General features: G+C 40.1%; 3 protein-coding genes and 1 long non-coding RNA gene across 4 annotated transcripts; 2 read left to right on the top strand and 2 right to left on the bottom strand.

The window, feature by feature from the left end:
- The first annotated feature begins 3300 nt into the window (after window positions 1–3300).
- LOC112197701 (putative calcium-transporting ATPase 13, plasma membrane-type) lies at window positions 3301–7727 on the top strand. The gene has a single exon (XM_024338488.2). The coding sequence runs from the start codon at window positions 4485–4487 to the stop codon at window positions 7587–7589; it is 3105 nt and encodes a 1034-aa protein (XP_024194256.1). The 5' UTR covers window positions 3301–4484; the 3' UTR covers window positions 7590–7727.
- A 437-nt stretch (window positions 7728–8164) lies between these two features.
- LOC121052885 lies at window positions 8165–9631 on the bottom strand. Its single transcript, XR_005810151.1, has 3 exons — window positions 9339–9631; window positions 9128–9224; window positions 8165–8354 (listed from the first exon to the last, which is right to left on the bottom strand). It is a non-coding gene; the product is annotated as an uncharacterized LOC121052885 (long non-coding RNA).
- Window positions 9632–12302: 2671 nt separating this feature from the next.
- Window positions 12303–15421, top strand: LOC112200386 (putative calcium-transporting ATPase 13, plasma membrane-type). Its single transcript, XM_024341416.2, has one exon. The coding sequence runs from the start codon at window positions 12392–12394 to the stop codon at window positions 15290–15292; it is 2901 nt and encodes a 966-aa protein (XP_024197184.1). The 5' UTR covers window positions 12303–12391; the 3' UTR covers window positions 15293–15421.
- A 28-nt stretch (window positions 15422–15449) lies between these two features.
- On the bottom strand, window positions 15450–19108 carry LOC112200387 (ATP sulfurylase 1, chloroplastic). Its single transcript, XM_024341417.1, has 5 exons — window positions 18359–19108; window positions 16599–17004; window positions 16197–16457; window positions 16029–16115; window positions 15450–15896 (listed from the first exon to the last, which is right to left on the bottom strand). The coding sequence occupies exons 1-5, from the start codon at window positions 18862–18864 to the stop codon at window positions 15759–15761; spliced, it is 1398 nt and encodes a 465-aa protein (XP_024197185.1). The 5' UTR covers window positions 18865–19108; the 3' UTR covers window positions 15450–15758.

The raw sequence follows: 19108 nt of genomic DNA, 5'->3' as shown, positions 1-19108 counted from the left end.
CATGAGTTTATGATTTGGAGCAAGTCCATATTTAGTACTTGAGATTGTACCTGATATGATTTCGATTCTTGGTATGGAAAAGTTTAAACATTTTGAATCCATTGAATTTTTGTAATCAAATTCTTTTAACTTTCCTTCATATATAGAGCTCACTAGTGCTTTAGCTTAGAGTTTGAAACTCACTAGTGTTTTAGCTTAGAGTTTATGATTTGGAGCAAGTCCATATTTAGTACTTGAGATTGTACCTGATATGATTTCGATTCTTGGTATGGAAAAGTTTAAACATTTTGAATCCATTGAATTTTTGTAATCAAATTCTTTTAACTTTCCTTCATATATAGAGCTCACTAGTGTTTTAGCTTAGAGTTTGAAACTCCCCCCCCCCCCCCCCCCCCCCCTCAGATATATCTTTCAATCTGAATGGTATCGATGGTTTTGTTGGTTAGGGTGATATAAGAAGATTATAAGCCAAAGAGCGTACCAGTTCTGCCATGGATATGAACCCTAATTGACGTCAATGCATTGGAAAAAAACCCCTCTTTATTCTGCCTTGACATGACCCTAGGTGACAAACTGAACATGTGGTTTTTTAGTTTTTTTTCTGTGAAATTTTTGCTAGAACTGAACATTGTGTTAATGCTAGAATTGTTCTAATATTTGTTTACTTGATGTGGCTATTAAGTTTTTGACATTTGGTTCCTTTACTTAATTGTGTGATATACATATTGCTGACTATTGATCAGATCTGTTTCTTTCAAGGCATGATTCCCCAGTCTAACAACACAGCCAAAGTTAAAGCAATAACACTAAGGATGAAGGCACTGCAAATGAAAAGATGCGAAAAAACAGTGTCGAAACCAGCTGTTGAAGAGACTGATGCACCACATAAATCCGCCTTCACCAAACATGATCAATAATATGAGATATCAATGTTTTTTGGGTTCCATTTGTTGATCATGCAAACTGCTATAGGTTATTGAACTGATGTTTACTAAGTTTAGCTCCATTATGGATGTATGTATAGCTGCAGTAACAGATTAATCAAATATTGTTTTTATGAATGGATTCCATATTTGATGAATGCATTGGGTAGTTTCCAGATTTACATAATTGTGGCACAATGAGAATACAAATATGTCATCTGAATTAGAAAGCAACAACAAAATGAAATCCAAATATGTTGTTGGACATATCTAAGAACAACATAAACAAGGAAAAATATGTTGTTACTTGTGCATTCAAACAACAGAAAATTGTCATCTGAAATAAAAACCAACAACAAAATAAAATCTAAATATGTTGTTGGACATATCTAAGAACAACATAAACAAGGAAAAATATGTTGTTACTTGTGTACTCAAACAACAGAAAATTGTCATCTAAAATAAAAAACAACAACAAAGTGAAATCCAAATATGTTGTTGGACATATCTAAGAACAACAGAAACAAGAAAAAATATGTTGTTACTTGTGCACTCAAACAACATATAAATGTTATTGTAGGCTACTAAAGACGATAGATAAATGTAATCTAAACTGAATGCTAATGACAGTTAACTGTTATTGGAATGTGAATAAAACAACACTAGAATGTTATTATAAGTCCATTCAGACAACAGATACGATTTCATATCTTCTACTTTGGAGCATTCAAACCACATTTTTCTGTCTTTGAAATAAGCATTAGATCATAGAAATTACAATGAACTGTTATTTGTTTTCAGATCACATCACATTTATCTGTCGTTTGAATTCACTAGCCTCATGTCTCGATTTCATCAGACAACATAAGACCTAACAAATTTCTGTCGTCTGATAAATAAGACGACAGAGGAAATCTGTCGTCTGATGCCCCAAAAGACGGCACCGTACTAGACAACAGAAATTTTTTTAATCAGATGACAGATCTCCTTGTCGACTGATTGCTTTTCTGGCATAGTGAAGACTTATTAAAGAATTGGACACCAATTATTTCATCTGTCCTTGCCCAGTCTTACAAGTTAATTATGATAAATCGAATAAGGTTGAGTTATGAATTTTCTATCATGCATGCATCTTTCTTTCTTTCTTTCTTTCTTTTTTCCTTCTTTTCCAGAAGGATAGGACGTACAATAAGGAATAGGACAGCCAGTCGGCTCATCCACAACCCAAACATGAAGGCAAGAAACAAAAGCATAATCGCAAATTCAAAAAACTAGGTGAGCTACCTGAACGAACATAGCACTACTCACATTGTTGCTTAAATATTGATAGAGAAAACAAATGGTGAGCTCCGACCATGCACATTTGTGTTAAGGGTAAAAGTGTATTTTGCCAACTATTTGACACTCTTGTAGTATAAATAGCTGACTAGTACTCTCATTCCGTAATATGTTCTTGTTTTGAATTGAATGCTAAAATAATAATAATTCATCATGTTCTTTCTTTTTGTTCAAGAAAATATATAAAGCTTTCTATTTGTTGTAGTGAAGATCTTAAACAAAACAAGTACGTTATATGTTTGAGATCATGATATCATCGCATAGAACAGCTGAATGCAATTTACTGACCGGGTTCCGATTCCGTGGACTCGGTCTTCCTTGAAAGTCAAAACAGTAGGTAGCCCTAGCTTGCGTGGGTTTTTCGACGTTCTTACGGCAAAGTTCCGACATGAAATTACCATGCTATTAACTCTGAGATATATTGCTAGTGAATTAAGTAGTGCATGAGTTTCGGTAGAAGTCAACGTACTATTTCCGTCAAAACTTATTGACCACGTCATAGCAAACCAATTAGAAATTCACTGGAGTTTTTTTTTTTTTTTTTTTCAACTCGTCTGGTACGTGTAAGATTAATCCATGTATGTTTTGGCAGATTGTTTAATACCACGTTCAACTAGGAATCTGAATTAATCTATTAAAAAAATAGGATCTGAATTAATTGTTCATCTTATCTTCTGCGTTTGATATTAAGGGATTGGGAATATTTTTTGGTGGAAAAAGAATTTGGGACTTTTGACCAAACTCAGATTCAGGTCTTTAATTTTTAGTACTATGACATATGTTTGTGTGTATATATATATATATATATATATATATATATATATATATATGGGAACTTAATTAGGAAATGATCTTAGTCAATATCCGTTTAATTCTGTTTAATAATGAAAAATGTAATTTTAGAAAAACTCAAAAATATAGACTCACTTCTCTATTGGGTCACTTCGCTTGGGGCTTTTACAAAACAAAAAAAACAAATATATATATATATATATATATATTAGATAAAATAAGGAAAATACTTCATTGACCAGGGCTGGTCAGCTAGTCCTAACCATGGCTATCGTGGCTCTCTCAAAGCCCAAAACGTGTGGTTTTTTTTGCCCCCCGCGCACCATCTGATTGGAGCGAATTCCTTCTCCTCCTCCAGCCCTCTTCTTCCTTCTTCCTTCTCAAATCCCAAGGAAAATCCACAATTGCTATCCAAACCCGAACACTCTACTCCAAGGCCAGCCCTTGAATCCAAACCAAAAATGAAGAAAGAAGGCCAAGATCCAGCGCGGAACAGGCACCGACAGAGAATAAACTGTGCGCGGTGGCCGGAGTCGAGGAGCGGACGACTCAATTGGCGAGTAGAATTGAGCTGTTGAAGAAGGCCTTCGATTTGGACCTGACACTGATGGCAAAACCCTTTATGCTTCTTCTTTTCTTGTTTGATCGATCTCTTCCCCTTTGCTTGTTTCTTTGCCCACAGACCCTTCTTGTCATTATGTTCAGGACCATTGATTTTGGATTTGGGATTTGATGAGGGACAGAGAGGGAGAATGGATCTGATACTCTGATGGCCGAGGAAGAAGAGGGAATTCAGCAGTTTGGGGAGAAAAGAGAAAAGACAAAAAACAAAAAAAACACACACATGTCGATCTGCAAAAGAGCCGCGTCGTGGTTGGCTAAGACTGGCTGACCAGCCAAGTATTATCCGTAAAATAAAAGATGAAGTCAAATGGAAGCAATCTTCTAATGTCGGTGGCCGTCGCGGTTTGCCGCGTATTTTTTGTTTCTTCCATTCCTACTTTGTTCATATATATTATTTCCCGATGAATCCACTTCTGGCAGAGAATTGTCATAGTTTGATATCATAATCTCCACGACTTTACAACCACAATGCAAATAAATTGGTGCGAAACCACTCAGGGCACGCAATCACTTGGCTCTTTGTCTTCCTGCCATCATCATAGAGCTCTTTCCAGGAAAATATCGACATGCACGCGGGGTAAGTTTCATGTAAGGGTTTGAAACTTTCAATCCAAGTAACCTGCATTACTATAAAGTAAGGGCTTTGCATGCAAGGTGGTATACAACATTAGCTACAAGATATCCTTTTGCACTTTAGCATTCCTAGATCAATTGTGACACGATCCCATTGTCTTGTCAAAAGTTCTTTTACTGCCAACCGATCAATCAGAATAGTTTCTGTGATACGCCTTGCTGTTTCGAAAGAGCATGAGTAGGTCAACCTTCAGTGCCCTGCATGAAAAATTGCGAAGCGATGTTGGGTTGATTCTTGATGTTCCGAGCAGTAGTCTTGGCATAAGCAAAAGAAAATGGCATTCTGCTTTCATTACCATCTATTGCTCTAGAGCCTTCCTCTCTTTACGACCTTCTACTCTTCCCAAACATACCAACTCCATATTCATATCTCCCACACTCTCTTACTCCATTGTTAGGGTCGAGCCAGTCTCGGTCCCAGCCATTAATGGATTCAAAGCAGACCAAAAAAGCCTCACTGAGCTTGTGAAGGAGAAAAATTTCAAGGAGCTCTTGGAGCTTGGAGGGATTGAAGAAGTAGCATCAGCTCTCAAAACTGATGCAGAGCATGGAATCAATGGTGATGATGCAGAAGACATTGCGCGCAGACACGAAGCATTTGGTTCCAACACATATAAGAAACCGCCAACGCAAGGATTCCTCCATTTTGTATGGGAAGCCTTCAAAGACCTCACAATCCTAATCCTCTTGGGATGTGCTGCGCTTTCTCTTGGTTTCGGCATCAAAGAACATGGATTGAAAGACGGTTGGATTGACGGTGGAAGCATTTGTCTCGCAGTCATTCTGGTCATTTCTGTTTCAGCCATTAGCAACTACAGACAGAGCAGACAGTTTGACAAATTGTCCAAAATCAGTAACAATCTCCAAATTGAGGCTGTGAGAAATGGAAGGCGCCAGCAGATTTCCATATTTGAAATTGTGGTAGGTGATGTCATTTGTTTGAAGATTGGAGACCAAGTTCCAGCTGATGGATTGCTTTTAGATGGCCATTCTTTATCAGTAGATGAATCAAGCATGACAGGGGAGAGCGACCATGTTGAGGTGAGTGTCACTGAGAATCCTTTCTTGTTCTCTGGGACTAAAATAGCTGATGGTTATGGTCGCATGCTTGTCACGTCAGTCGGGATGAACACAAACTGGGGTGAAATGATGAGCCAAATTAGCCAAGACACCAGTGAAAAGACACCTCTGCAAGCACGTTTAGACAAGCTAACTTCGTCCATCGGTAAAGTTGGTTTGGCAGTTGCTTTCTTTGTTCTTGTAGTCATGTTGGTCCGGTACTTCACAGGGAATACAGAGGATGACAATGGAAACAAAGAGTACAATGGCAGCAAGACAAAATCTAATGACATAATAAATGCCGTTATTGGGATTGTAGCAGCTGCCGTTACAATTGTTGTGGTGGCAATTCCAGAAGGTCTACCATTAGCTGTGACTCTCACTCTTGCTTATTCCATGAAGAGAATGATGGTTGATAACGCAATGGTGCGGAAGCTCTCTGCTTGTGAGACCATGGGATCTGCTACAACAATTTGTACTGACAAAACAGGTACTCTGACCATGAACCAGATGAAGGTGACTAAGTTTTGGTTGGGGAAAGAAAGTGTGGAAGAAGAAGCTTATTCATCTATCTCTCCTTGTGTTCTCGACTTGATCCAAGAAGGGGTTGCTCTTAATACAACTGGTGGTGTGTACAGGCCTAGCTTGGATTCTGAAATGGAGATCTCAGGCAGTCCAACTGAAAAGGCTATTCTTTCATGGGCGGTACATGGGTTGAACATGGATATGGAGAAAGTCGGGAAGAGTTCTAGCATTCTCCACGTTGAAGCCTTTAATTCGAAGAAGAAACAGAGTGGAGTTCTGGTGAAGAGAAAGGCTGACAGCTCAGTCCATGTACACTGGAAAGGGGCAGCAGAGATGATACTAGCAATGTGCACAAGTTACTACAATGCCTCTGGAGTTGTCAAGGATATTGATACAATTGAAAAAAGGAACTTTGAGCAGATTATTCAAGGTATGGCAGCTAGCAGCCTCAGATGCATAGCATTCGCACATAAAGAAGTTGCAGCAGAGGGGCAAGTTGAAGGAGACCAGAAAGTTGAGCTAAAGGAAGATGGTTTGACCCTACTGGGAGTTGTCGGTCTTAAAGATCCATGTCGTCCCGGTGTGAAGAAAGCAGTTGAAGAATGCCAATATGCAGGGGTGAACGTCAAAATGATTACCGGCGACAATGTTTTCACTGCAAAAGCCATAGCCACTGAATGTGGGATACTCAGGCCTGGTCAAGACATGCTTGGAGCAGTGATCGAAGGTGTGGAATTTCGCAACTACACACCAGAACAGAGAATGGAGAAAGTTGAGAAAATTTGTGTGATGGCAAGGTCTTCTCCTTTTGATAAGCTTCTAATGGTGCAATGCTTGAAACAGAAAGGTCATGTAGTTGCTGTGACGGGTGATGGCACTAATGATGCACCGGCATTGAAAGAAGCTGATATAGGACTTTCCATGGGGATTCAAGGCACCGAAGTTGCCAAGGAAAGCTCAGATATTGTGATCATGGATGATAACTTTGCTTCAGTTGCTACAGTTTTGATGTGGGGAAGATGTGTCTACAATAATATCCAGAAGTTCATACAATTCCAACTCACCGTCAATGTTGCAGCTCTTGTGATCAACTTTGTGGCAGCAGTTTCAGCAGGTCAAGTCCCATTAACAGCAGTTCAATTATTGTGGGTAAACTTGATCATGGACACACTTGGAGCTCTTGCTCTTGCCACAGAAAAACCCACAAAAGAACTTATGGAGAAGCCACCAGTGGGAAGGACAGCGCCTCTCATCACAAACATCATGTGGAGGAACCTCTTGCCTCAAGCTCTATACCAGATAACCGTCCTCTTGATCTTACAATTCAGGGGCAAAGCAATCTTCGGTGTCAGTGATAAGGTAAAGGACACATTGATCTTCAACACTTTTGTGCTTTGCCAGATATTTAATGAGTTCAATGCAAGAAAGCTAGAGAAGAAGAATGTCTTCAAGGGAATACACACCAACAAGTTGTTTATGGGGATCATCGCGGTGACAATTGTTCTTCAGGTTGTGATGGTTGAGGTTCTCAAGAAATTTGCAGATACAGAGAGGCTGAATTGGGGACAATGGGGTGTATGCATTGGGATTGCAGTCATCTCTTGGCCAATTGGTTGGCTAGTCAAGTGTATCCCCGTTCCAGAGAAACCCATATTCAGCTATCTGAAGATGAAGAAAAATAAGCACTCTGTTTGAAATAAACTGGCCGGATAACCATCATGCAGGGTTGGATAGTTTTTGTATAGCTCCATACCAGGAAAATAATATCGCATTCTTTTATTAAATAATTCCTAATTAATTTTTTATTATCAATAAACATTCATTAGTATTCTAGAACGGTGTAATGTAAACTAATATATTATATATGTATCATGTAAGTATGTCAGCAGTTTGTTCATAATAATATATTGAAATATCTATAAGGGATGGGAATTTTATTAGATGTACCAAAGAAAATTGAACAGAGACCAAAACCTGGTAAAGTATAGTTTATTAATGACCTTGACTGGCTTTAACAACCTTTTATTAGATAAACAAATGACACCTTGGTAGCTGATTGAAAGAGATGTTATTTTGAACTCAAATACAATAATATGACTATAAATCATAAGGACATATGATTGTACTGAAAATAAAAACTATATAGGCAAATGAAATTGGATCAGTTAACCAATAAGACAACTTATAGTTTGAGCAGTATACCTGCTGAAACGGCTGCAACCTAGTTGATAGCAATAGCAGCAGCAATTATTGTTGGCAGGAATATTTGGATGAACTTCAGGAAGTTATTATACACACTTCTTCCCCGCCTCTAATCTGTGGCCACTAAACAAAGCATCATCAAGCTGAGTTCTCTCTGGGAACTTCTGATATAGGACTTTCACTTGACTGACTCTACTGAAGAAAGCCCCTTGCATCAACTCTACAGGACACTAATCATCAACTCCTCCACACCTCAACCTGGGACAATTATTTTGAGGACAAAGAGGTTTACATAACTTATTCTTCCATTTTTTTATAAGCAAGAAATATTAATTCAAGGATGATGAGGCAATGAAAATAAGCAAAAGTCCCACGAGGAAAAAAAAAACAATGAGGATAGAAAAACATAGCTTCACTACCTCTAAACCCCAGAAAAACTGACATATCTTTTTCTATTCAATCTAATAAGCAACTTCAACCTAACTTCAGTTTTGTTTTTTGCTCTGAATTCATCCCACCTACTACAATAGATGGAATGACTTTCTTTTTCTTATCTAAAACCAATTTCCAGAGCAAAACCAATACCTCACTCTATTACCGAGGTTGGTATATGAATAGTAGCAATATGAGGTTAGTCTGGGATTTTATACTGCAGCATACAATAATCTTATTTTCACACAAGTTATGACAAAACATAAATTTCACTTTGGTTTTCCAAGTCCAATCTTATAACCTGTTATGAGAAATGCACAATAAAAATAGCATTTTTTCAAATGTTTGACAAGTATGATCCGCACAGAGCACTTTTCCAATCTAATCACATTCATATTGATGTAAGACTCTCGACACTAACATAGCACAACAAGTATAAAAAAAAAATCTTCCTGGCAAACATAGTAGAATTACTTAGAGTCCAATGATATGCAAATATTAGGTTGATTCTTTGAGTCAGGCCCACAAATGTCTCAAAAATAGATAATAGTTTCCCCTTAGAGAAGGCTGAGCATACAGACATATCCATCGTGACTTACCCCTCAAGGGAATTTTCCTATCAGGCAATCAGATGCAAAAATGAAACCATCACTAACGACCACCAGGAATTTGCAACCTCTTCCCCACTAACTCAAGCTAGAAACAAAGAAGAGAACATGTTAGCAGCATATCGTATTTTATCTGGTGTGTTGTGTTTCAGATTTCCCTGATAAAATGAAGCTTAGACAAAGAGTGTCATCCTTCAAGTACCTCACCACGTTCCGGTGCAGGCACATCATTTTCCACTACGTAGATGACCCTCCGGTTGAACTATTGCACAGCTTGTCAAATAGAGGACAGTGCCATTACACAGATTTTGTCAACCTTCTCCATGTCCATTAAAGTGAGTTCGAAATCACTCCTGCGCCAAGTATTCCCTGACCAGCCTGGAGTATGTCACATGCGGTGCCCCAGGGCTTTTGAGCTTAAACACTGTTGAACCATCTTGAGACATGGATTTTTAAGACCTATTGAGAATCATCTTGTCTTAGAAAAATGGTGTTCTATATCCACTTCCCCCTTTGCTGGAACTTTTTATATGCAAAACTCTGAGGCTGCTAATTGCCATACCTTAAGAACCAGGAAGCTCCTCTGGAACTAGCTATAGATGAGACTAGTTTGTTAAGGACATGAAATGACCTTCACTTATATGACAGTTACTTTTCGATAGCAAATGTGGAAAGCATCCTAGTATATAAATGGGCGATTTCAGACACCAAAAAGCAAGAACAGATTCTGATTCTGGCTATGGTTATTCTCCTCTATCATGATCAGCTCGAATGTGATCTCCAATCTTTAAGCAAATGACATCTCCAACTACAATTCCGTATGTCGAAAGCTGTTGTGCCTACCTCCCACAGCTTCATTGTGGACATTAATATCGAAAAAAAACCCTTCTGTGGGTTATTTCTTGTATTTGTTTGGACACATTTCATCAAACAGTTGGTGGGCGTCACCATGAATTGCTATTTTGAGTGCTGATGCTCGCTACTTCATCTTCTCCCAACTTCTTGAAAATATGGGACTTGTGTCCAAGCTGAATGCTTTTCATGTTTTCCTCTTCTTTGTTTCCCTTCTTCACTAGTTTGGGATGCTCCGAGCCTCGGATTAGTAGTATAATGCCAAACGGATACACATTATGCTATTGAGTAATGAGTATTGTCCTTAAATGGATTAAAACTAGTAAAGCTTCGATTTTTAGTAACGTAAAAGCAGAAGCAGAAGCACCCAAACGACAATTCAATTGAAGGGTTCCTATAAACAGAAGCAGTAGATCATACACGCAAGGGAGAAACCTTGTACAGCTTTACATGCTTGGTTTCTGTGACAAATTCAACGGCTATATAAACCCTATTTCATGGTGTATATGAAATAAATCTATACTCTAAAGGTTGTAACTTTTTGTGTACATGATCTAAAGATTTAATCATGAAGGGATTAGTATTTGTGTCACACTACACCAAAGCTAGGTGGAAACCATTATCCATGATATCTTCTTCTTCTTTTTTTCTTTTTTTTTTTGAACAAAAAACAAAGTGGTTACAATTTACACATAAAAATATAAAACTTTGTAGTAGTTTACTCATTCAATAAGCACTTTAGTGCTTTCCACACTACAACAACTTCGCTTATTTTTTTTTATTTTTAAAGAACTACAATAAGTTTCGATGTTTCATACGCTCATACGTACATGCACTATCGTTCTTAATAAAAAATGTTGAACGTGAACGTTATGAGGTTTATCTTAAAGTGTCTTAGAATCGGTTTGTGTTATTTCTCCCCTATAAACTGCAAACCACGAGATAACTCTTTACTTAATTTTCATCTAGCAACACAACCCCATCAACTATGAAGAAACTATAAAGACATCTGTTTGGCTCCAAAACCAGTTGGCGTGCAAACTGTCTCTTTTGAGCGTGTGCGCAGGCGTGACAGCACCGTGGGGTGCAGTTGTTAGGGGAGTCCCTTGACCTGACTTCTTCTTCAAGCATTGTGGACGAGGAGAGCACCAACCTCGCCACAAGGTTCTTCTCTAGCCTTCCGAGAAAGGACTTCTTGCCTTACAGATAAGGACTTTGGATGTGATCTCTTCGCGTCACCGAATCGATACTCAACGTTGTAGGCTGAGCAGAGCAATCACTGAGAAGTTTGGAGAAAGCACGGGTTGTGCTAAAGTGTGACTTTAGATTCGCTGGCTTGCGAGGGCGTTACCCTTGCTTCGCTGGTAGTATCAGTGGCAGTAGCACTGGCAGTCGGCTCTTGGAGAGACTAGGACTGGAAGTACGGTCGCTGGGTTGATCTAGTGACGCTGACAGTCGGCTCTTGGAGAGACTAGGACTGGCGCGCGGTCATCGGGTTTCAACAAGGTTGAAGATTTGCTCCGGGGAGGCTTTGTAATCGCTGGGATTGATTGATTCGAGAGAGGTCCTTTTTTTGTCCTTTAAACCTGGTATTTATACACCTAGGGTTTCGACTGTTCCTTGCTATAGAAGGATTATTAATTGAAGTTTCCTATTCAATTTCTGCTACTTGATTCCAATAAGGTTTCGTTTTCCTTAAGGATCACGGAATTGGCGAAGCTATACCCCAAACTCAAGTAGGTTTATTTTTTGGGCCGCAGGTATTGGCCCGCTGGGCTAAATCCACTAAACGATCTTACCAAAAATACTTTTGGGCTCAAACAACACCAAAATCTCAAATTCAATTCAAATCCATGTCTAAAACTCCTGCATTTCATATATGTTGCAATGGTAGAAATTTCGTGCATTCCATATATGGTAGCAATGGTAGAAATTTCGTGAGACTTTAACTCTTGATCTTAGGTACAAACCGAATCCACAAAGACAACTAGAATATATATGAGATTGAGAAAACAGCAAAATGAAGTACTAGACAAGTACACAATCATACAAAAGGTAATGAAACAGCCCATTGGCTTATACCGAACCACATGCTAATTAACCCAACGCTGTCATTCTCTGGTACCCTACCGCACAGTGACCTAGTACAATAAGGAAGCTACCATAGTCTATATCATCTTCCATAGTCCACATATGCATCATCTCTTTATGGAAAGCAACTTGTTTTGAAGTAGCTTCTCAGCAGCTTCCCTTTGGCATTGGTTATTATATATAGCAGAATCCAATGATGCAGGAGGACCCTATATATAGTTAACCTCTAACACCACCTTATCTCGACACCACTTTCCAGATTCCTTTTCTTTCTCCTAGTACTTTCTCTTTGAGCTTCTAGAAATACTAACCATGAGTAGCAGCACTGTAAGTGCAAATTTGAATCTCGTTGAGCTCAACAAGGGGTTCAAAATCGATAACAAATGCCTCACTCAACTCATGAAGGAGAAGAATCTAAACCTGCTTCAAGAGCTCGGAGGCACTAATGGTATTGCGTCAGCTCTTGAAGCCGACAGTGAGCGTGGAGTCCATGATGAAAAGGACAACATTGCTCTCCACCGTGAAGCATTTGGCTCAAACACGTATAGCAAACCACCTTCGAAAAGCCTTTTCCATTTTATGTGGCAAGCCTCTAAGGACCTCACCATTGTCATTCTCCTAGGCTGCGCTGCGCTTTCGCTTGGCTTTGGCATCAAGCAAGATGGACTCAAAGAAGGTTGGTATGATGGTGGAAGCATCTTCATTGCTGTTGTTCTCATCGTTGCTATATCTGCCATTAGTGACTACAGACAGAACAAGCAGTTCGAAAAGCTGTCCAAAGCGAGTGATGATATCCCAATAGATGTTGTAAGAGGTGGAAGAAGACAGAAGGTTTCCATCTTTGAAATTGTAGTTGGAGATGTTGTGTTTCTGAAGATTGGAGACCAAGTTCCTGCTGATGGATTGTTCTTATATGGACATTCGTTGCGAGTAGACGAATCAAGCATGACAGGGGAAAGTGACCATGTGGAGGTTGATTGCAGCAACAATCCATTCTTGTATTCTGGAACCAAAGTGGTTGATGGATACGGCCGAATGCTTGTGACTTCAGTAGGGATGAACTCAAGTTGGGGCCAAATGATGAGCTTGATCAGCCACGAAAACAATGAGCAGACACCTTTACAAGAAAAGCTTAGTAAGTTCACTCCATTACTTGCTAAGATTGGCTTGGCAGTTGCATTCATGGTCTTTGTGGTGCTGTTAGTTCGTTACTTCACAGGAAACACAAAGAGTGAGAATGGAAGTTTTGGTAAGTTCAAGGGAGGCAAGACGAGGATTGATGATGTGGCCAATGCCTTGTTGGATATGGTAGCAGTTGCTGTCATTATTGTTGTGATTGCAATTCCAGAAGGGTTTCCACTGGCTGTGACTCTAACTCTTGCTTACTCGATGAAGAAAATGATGGCGGATCATGCATTGGTTCGGAGGCTCTCAGCTTGCGAGACTATGGGATGTGCCACCATAATCTGTACAGACAAAACAGGTACTCTCACACTCAACGAGATGAAGGTTGTGAAGTTTTGGATTGGAAAGGAAAGTGTGGAAGATGATGCTGCCCATTCATCAATTCCTGTTAGAGTTCTTGATTTGATCCGAGAAGGGGTAGCGTTCAATACAACAGGAAGTGTTTACAGGCCTAACTCAGGATCAGGGTTTGAGTTTTCCGGCAGTCCTACTGAAAAGGCTATTCTTTCATGGGCTGCACTTGAGCTGAACATGGACATCGATGAGTTGAAACAGAACTGTACCATTCAACATGTAGAGGCCTTCAATTCACAGAAGAAGCGAAGCGGGGTTTTGGTGAGAAGGAAGAAAGACAATACAATCCATGTGCATTGGAAAGGAGCTGCAGAGATGATAGTAGACATGTGCTCAAGTTCCTACGATGCCTCTGGTGTTACCAATGATCTTGGTGAAGATGAAAGGAAGCAGTTCAAGAAAATTGTTCAAGGTATGGCAGCAAGCAGTCTCAGATGCATTGCTTTTGCACACAAACAAGTTCGAGAAAACAATGATGAAAATGATAGCAAGATGCTGGAAGAGCACAACTTGATCCTATTAGGCCTGGTGGGTTTGAAGGACCCATGTAGGCCAGGAGTGAGAGAGGCAGTACAAGCTTGCCAGTTTGCCGGGGTTCAAGTAAAACTGATCACCGGTGACAATGTGTTTACCGCTAAAGCCATAGCTGCTGAGTGTGGGATACTTAGGCCTAATGACTATGAAATGGTAAGGGAAGCAGTGGTAGAAGGTGAAGAATTTCGTAACTACACACCAGAGCAGAGAATGCAGAGAGTTGATGGAATTCGTGTGATGGCAAGGTCTTCTCCATTTGATAAGCTTTTGATGGTGCAGTGCTTAAAACAGAAAGGGCATGTGGTTGCTGTGACCGGTGATGGCACAAATGATGCACCAGCGCTGAAGGAAGCCGATATAGGACTCTCGATGGGGATTCAAGGTACTGAAGTGGCCAAGGAGAGTTCAGACATTGTGATCCTAGATGACAACTTTGCTACTGTGGTCACTGTTTTAAGGTGGGGAAGAGGTGTGTATGCCAACATTCAGAAGTTTGTGCAATTCCAGCTCACAATAAATGTTGCCACTCTTGTAGTCAACTTTGTGGCAGCAGCTTCAGCTGGTGAAGTGCCTTTAACAGCAGTCCAGTTGCTGTGGGTGAATCTGATAATGGACACGATGGCTGCTCTTGCTCTTGCCACAGATAAGCCAACCAAAGAACTCATGGAAAGGCCACCAGTGCTTCGATCTGAGCCTGTGATCACATACCTCATGTGGAGGAACGTTTTCGCTCAAGCTCTGTTCCAGGTAGCTGTGCTCTTGATCTTGCAGTTTAAAGGCAGATCAATCTTTGGTGTTAGTGAGAAGGTAAACAACACTATGATCTTCAACGTCTTTGTCTTGTGCCAAGTGTTCAATGAATTCAATGCAAGGAGTGTTGAGAAGAAGAATGTCCTCAAAGGGAGTCACAAGAACAAATTGTTTTGGGCGATCGTTGGTATAACCATTATAGTTCAGGTGGTTATGGTGGAGTTTCTGAAGAAGTTTGCAGATACAGAGAGGTTGAGTTGGGGTCAATGGGTTGCTTGCATTGGAATTTCAGCCATATCTTGCCCAATCAGTTGGGTTGTCAAGTGTATACCAGTTCCTGCGAAGCCGATACTCGGTCATCTAAAGAAGGGTAATACAATCATATCATAGGTAGTGAACTACGGATCTTTGTGCTATCTCATTGGTTTTCAACCCAACAAACTAGTGTTCAATCTATGTCAATCGAGCTTTTGTATTTTGCTGAATCAAGTAGGCCGATGAAACCAACATCTTCAAAGATGAACCTTTCCGAACTAAACTAAAAGCATTGCACAAACTCACTTCTATTGAAGGCAATCACACTATGATACAATGCGCCAATGCACAAATGCAGTGATGCAAGATGCAATTAGGGGCGCTAATTACAGATTGAGGCAAGCGGCCAACGTTTCTCTGCACCAGTGCCTCACATGGTTTTATTGGAAATCTGGGCAGAGATCTTACGAAATCTTGATCACACTCAGAGGAGACTAATTAGCTATCAAGGTGAATCCTTGTATCACACAGTGGAGACTAATTAGCTATCAAGGTTTCTCCCAAAAAGAAGCAGAGTACAATATGTTACATCAGCTTCCATCTAAGCAGGAACTGCTTCTGGGACTTTCCCGCTGTCTGCAGGAACCAAACTGTCGTAGTAGTCCACCAGGACTTTCCAGCCACCAGGGCACATGAATCCTTCAGGAGGGTTCTCTTTGTTCCTTGCTAGTGTTCGCATCTGTAATTATAGCTTCTTTTAGTTATAATGAACGTGTACAAATACAATCAACCTAGTGACTTCTACAAATTTGCACAGTTGACTATGAGAATAAAAAAACAAGGTTGGCCACAACAATAAAAGAATACATACCTTGGTGCCCGATATGAAAATGAAGTCCTGAGCCCTTGAGGGTTCAAAAAATGCCATTTTCCCCTGAGTTTTATCATATGCAGCAACCTGCAAAGGAAAAGTTAATAATGATGAAGGAAATGTCAATAATAAGGCATGAATTGTAGCACAGGCAGAAAATGTACATACCTTGAAAGGAAGTATATTGAGACGCTCTAGTCCAGGTGCCATGCTCAGTACTTTCTTCCCATGGTCGGCATCATATAGATCCCTTTTCTCAATTGGATGGCCCATTCCAGCTGGGTCCCGACCAACGATGTAAAAGTTCGCCCCCGCATTAATCCTAGCCTTTGCATGCCACTGCACCTCAGTAGGGCCAGCATAGTGCATAGGAGAGGGAAATATGGAAACCACAGTCGTCTCGGGATCAAGAACCCCATCCTCAAGAACCTGAGGAAGCATTAACTCAAGCAATATCAGTATTTAGATGAGGGCAAGCAGTTCTATATGAGATGGATTTAATCAAATTGGGCAAGGTAAACAGGTTTACAAGTCAGAAGGTGGAGGAAATAAAAATTCTAATGTGCATACCTTCTCATGTTGCTTCATGCGCCAAGTAAGTGGAACATCATCTGCCTTTGTATAGCCTCCTAGTGGATGAAGCAAGAGAATGGGGTTCTTGTAGCCCATCTCAAGAAGCCGGCGACGTGTATCAGTCATTAGCAAAGCATGCCCATTGTGCACAGGGTTCCGCAGTTGGAATGCAAATACTGCATCAGCATTGCGCTTTGTGAATTCATCGCGGAGTTCTGCAGGAGATAATCGGAAGCGATCAAGGCCATCATTGTACCTGATGGGTTCCATGACCTCTAGGTCACCTCCAATCAGCCAGTTTCCAGCGTTGGTTATGGCTTCATCAACATATGGCAAACCAGGGGCAGTTGTCCCCCAAGTCCTGGCAATGCGTTCTTCTTTATGGTGCTTATAGATCTCAATGCTGATACAAACCAAAAATAAATAAGGTATTAGAAAACATGGCAACTCATGACACAAATATACAAAGAAACAATACATCAACCGGTGCATATCCTTTGTAGACAAGAAAAAATCCTACTCTTAAGTTCAACTTTTGCTGCATCCCTACCAGTACAACACATTCCCATACTTGATTGAAATAATTATAATACAAAGTATGATAAAAATGCAAGTAATGCCCAACACAGATAAACCAGCAAATGCTTTACATCCATCCCATGAGGTCAAAGTTTCACTGCGTCCATCCATTACTAGACAGCAGGCACATCAAATGGATTACGACATTGAATGACAATACTTAATCTTGAGGCCATTCATGTGTCATCAAAGGGAAAATATCACAAATGGTGTATGAATTTTAGGCCATTCTACATTTTGGTGTACCAACTTTCAAAACTATCAGAATGGTGTATCAAGTTTACTCCAATCTTTCATTTTGGTATACGCCGTTAAATTTTCCGTTATCTTTCCGTTATCTTTACAAAAAAAAAACTGACAAAGCTAAAGGAAAGATAACGGAAATTTTTTTATTTAACGGCGTACACCAAAATGAAAGATTGGAGCAAACTTGATACACCATTCTGATAGTTTTGAAAGTTGGTACACCAAAATGTAGAATGGCCTAAAGTTCATACACCATTTGTGAAGATATCTGTAGCATCAATATTTAAATATAATGTGCAATGTTGACCAGAAAAGATCTAAGAAATCTGTTCATAATGCCCAAGAAAAATCGTTTTCATATAACAAGACACAATGAGGTTCAAGGTATGTCACCTATACAATATTTTTTACAAAACGAAGTAGACTGACACACGCAAAGTAAAAACAATTTCCAATTAGCAAACACAAAATTCTCAGCCACTAGACCACCCCAAATACTATAGCAGCATCAAAACGTTTGAAGCCAGGCTACACAAGGCAACACACGAAAGATGACTCACAACTACAAATTTTACCGGCAGTCCTTTTCCCTAGTGTTCCAGTTAAAACTAGTACTCGCAATGAGTACAAATCTAATGCACAGCTTATAACTATGATAAGTCGAATATTTACCATGAACTAACAAATCTAATACTCGCAAAAATATTTGTTCTTAGGCAATCACATGCAAAGAGATTGCGACTGTGGGACCACATTGTTAAACAGCGACAAGTGTGTTCCATGGCCCACCTTCGACCATTATAGAGTACGAACGGACTATGTACTAGGAAAGAGACTAAAAAAGAAATACAATTAGAGAAATTAACCGGTTGATTAGTGTTAATGAAATAATTTGCAGTAAAAAAACAAATAAATAAAAATAAAAATCTTACTCATTGAGAATGGCGATCAGATTATTGTCAGAATCAACGAGGGCGACTCTGGTCGACTCGCCGATTTGGCGTTTCTGAGCGTCGTCGATGGCCAAAACGATCGGCACCGACATATTCACAAACGACCCGTCGTCGAGTCGGAGCGAATTGAAATGAAGAGTTTGGAGGAACTCGGATTCTCTCATGAACCCAGTTAGAGGACTCGACCAGCCTTCGCTGATCACATGAACCCATTCAAGATCGATTCTTGACAACTTGATTCTCGGCAGCGTCGCCGCCTCTCTCTTCTTCTCGGTCTTTTCCGACTCCGGCACGAAAAGCTCGACGAGTTTCCCGCCGTCGGGTTCGATTAGCCCGCTAGAAATTCGGAGCCTTTGGCGGGTCTTGGGGGTGGAAACGGGTCGGAGCGAGAGCTTGAGGGTCGGGGCGAAATGGGTGTGGAGCTTTTTGGGGAAAGAGTGATGTGGGTAGGGGGTTTGGGCGATGAAGGTAGCCATGGACGCCATTGAAGGCTTCAAAAAAAGCTCTGGGCTTGTTGTGGTTCAAGTGGGCAGGTTTTATAATAATGGAGTCTGGTATTTGGTGAATTTGGAAATCCTTAGGTAGGGACTATAATAATGGAGTCTGAGTAACAGAGGGTATTTGCTGAATTTGAAATGCTTGGGTAGGGGCAAAGGGAAATCTTATCAAATTCAGGAATGGTGCAATGTGAGTTGGAGAGCATGACTGGTTTTCATGGTTTGGGTTCTT

Source organism: Rosa chinensis, chromosome 4 (assembly GCF_002994745.2).
Source record: "Rosa chinensis cultivar Old Blush chromosome 4, RchiOBHm-V2, whole genome shotgun sequence".
Lineage (NCBI taxonomy): Eukaryota > Viridiplantae > Streptophyta > Magnoliopsida > Rosales > Rosaceae > Rosa > Rosa chinensis.
This window is presented reverse-complemented; position numbering and strand designations above follow the sequence as displayed.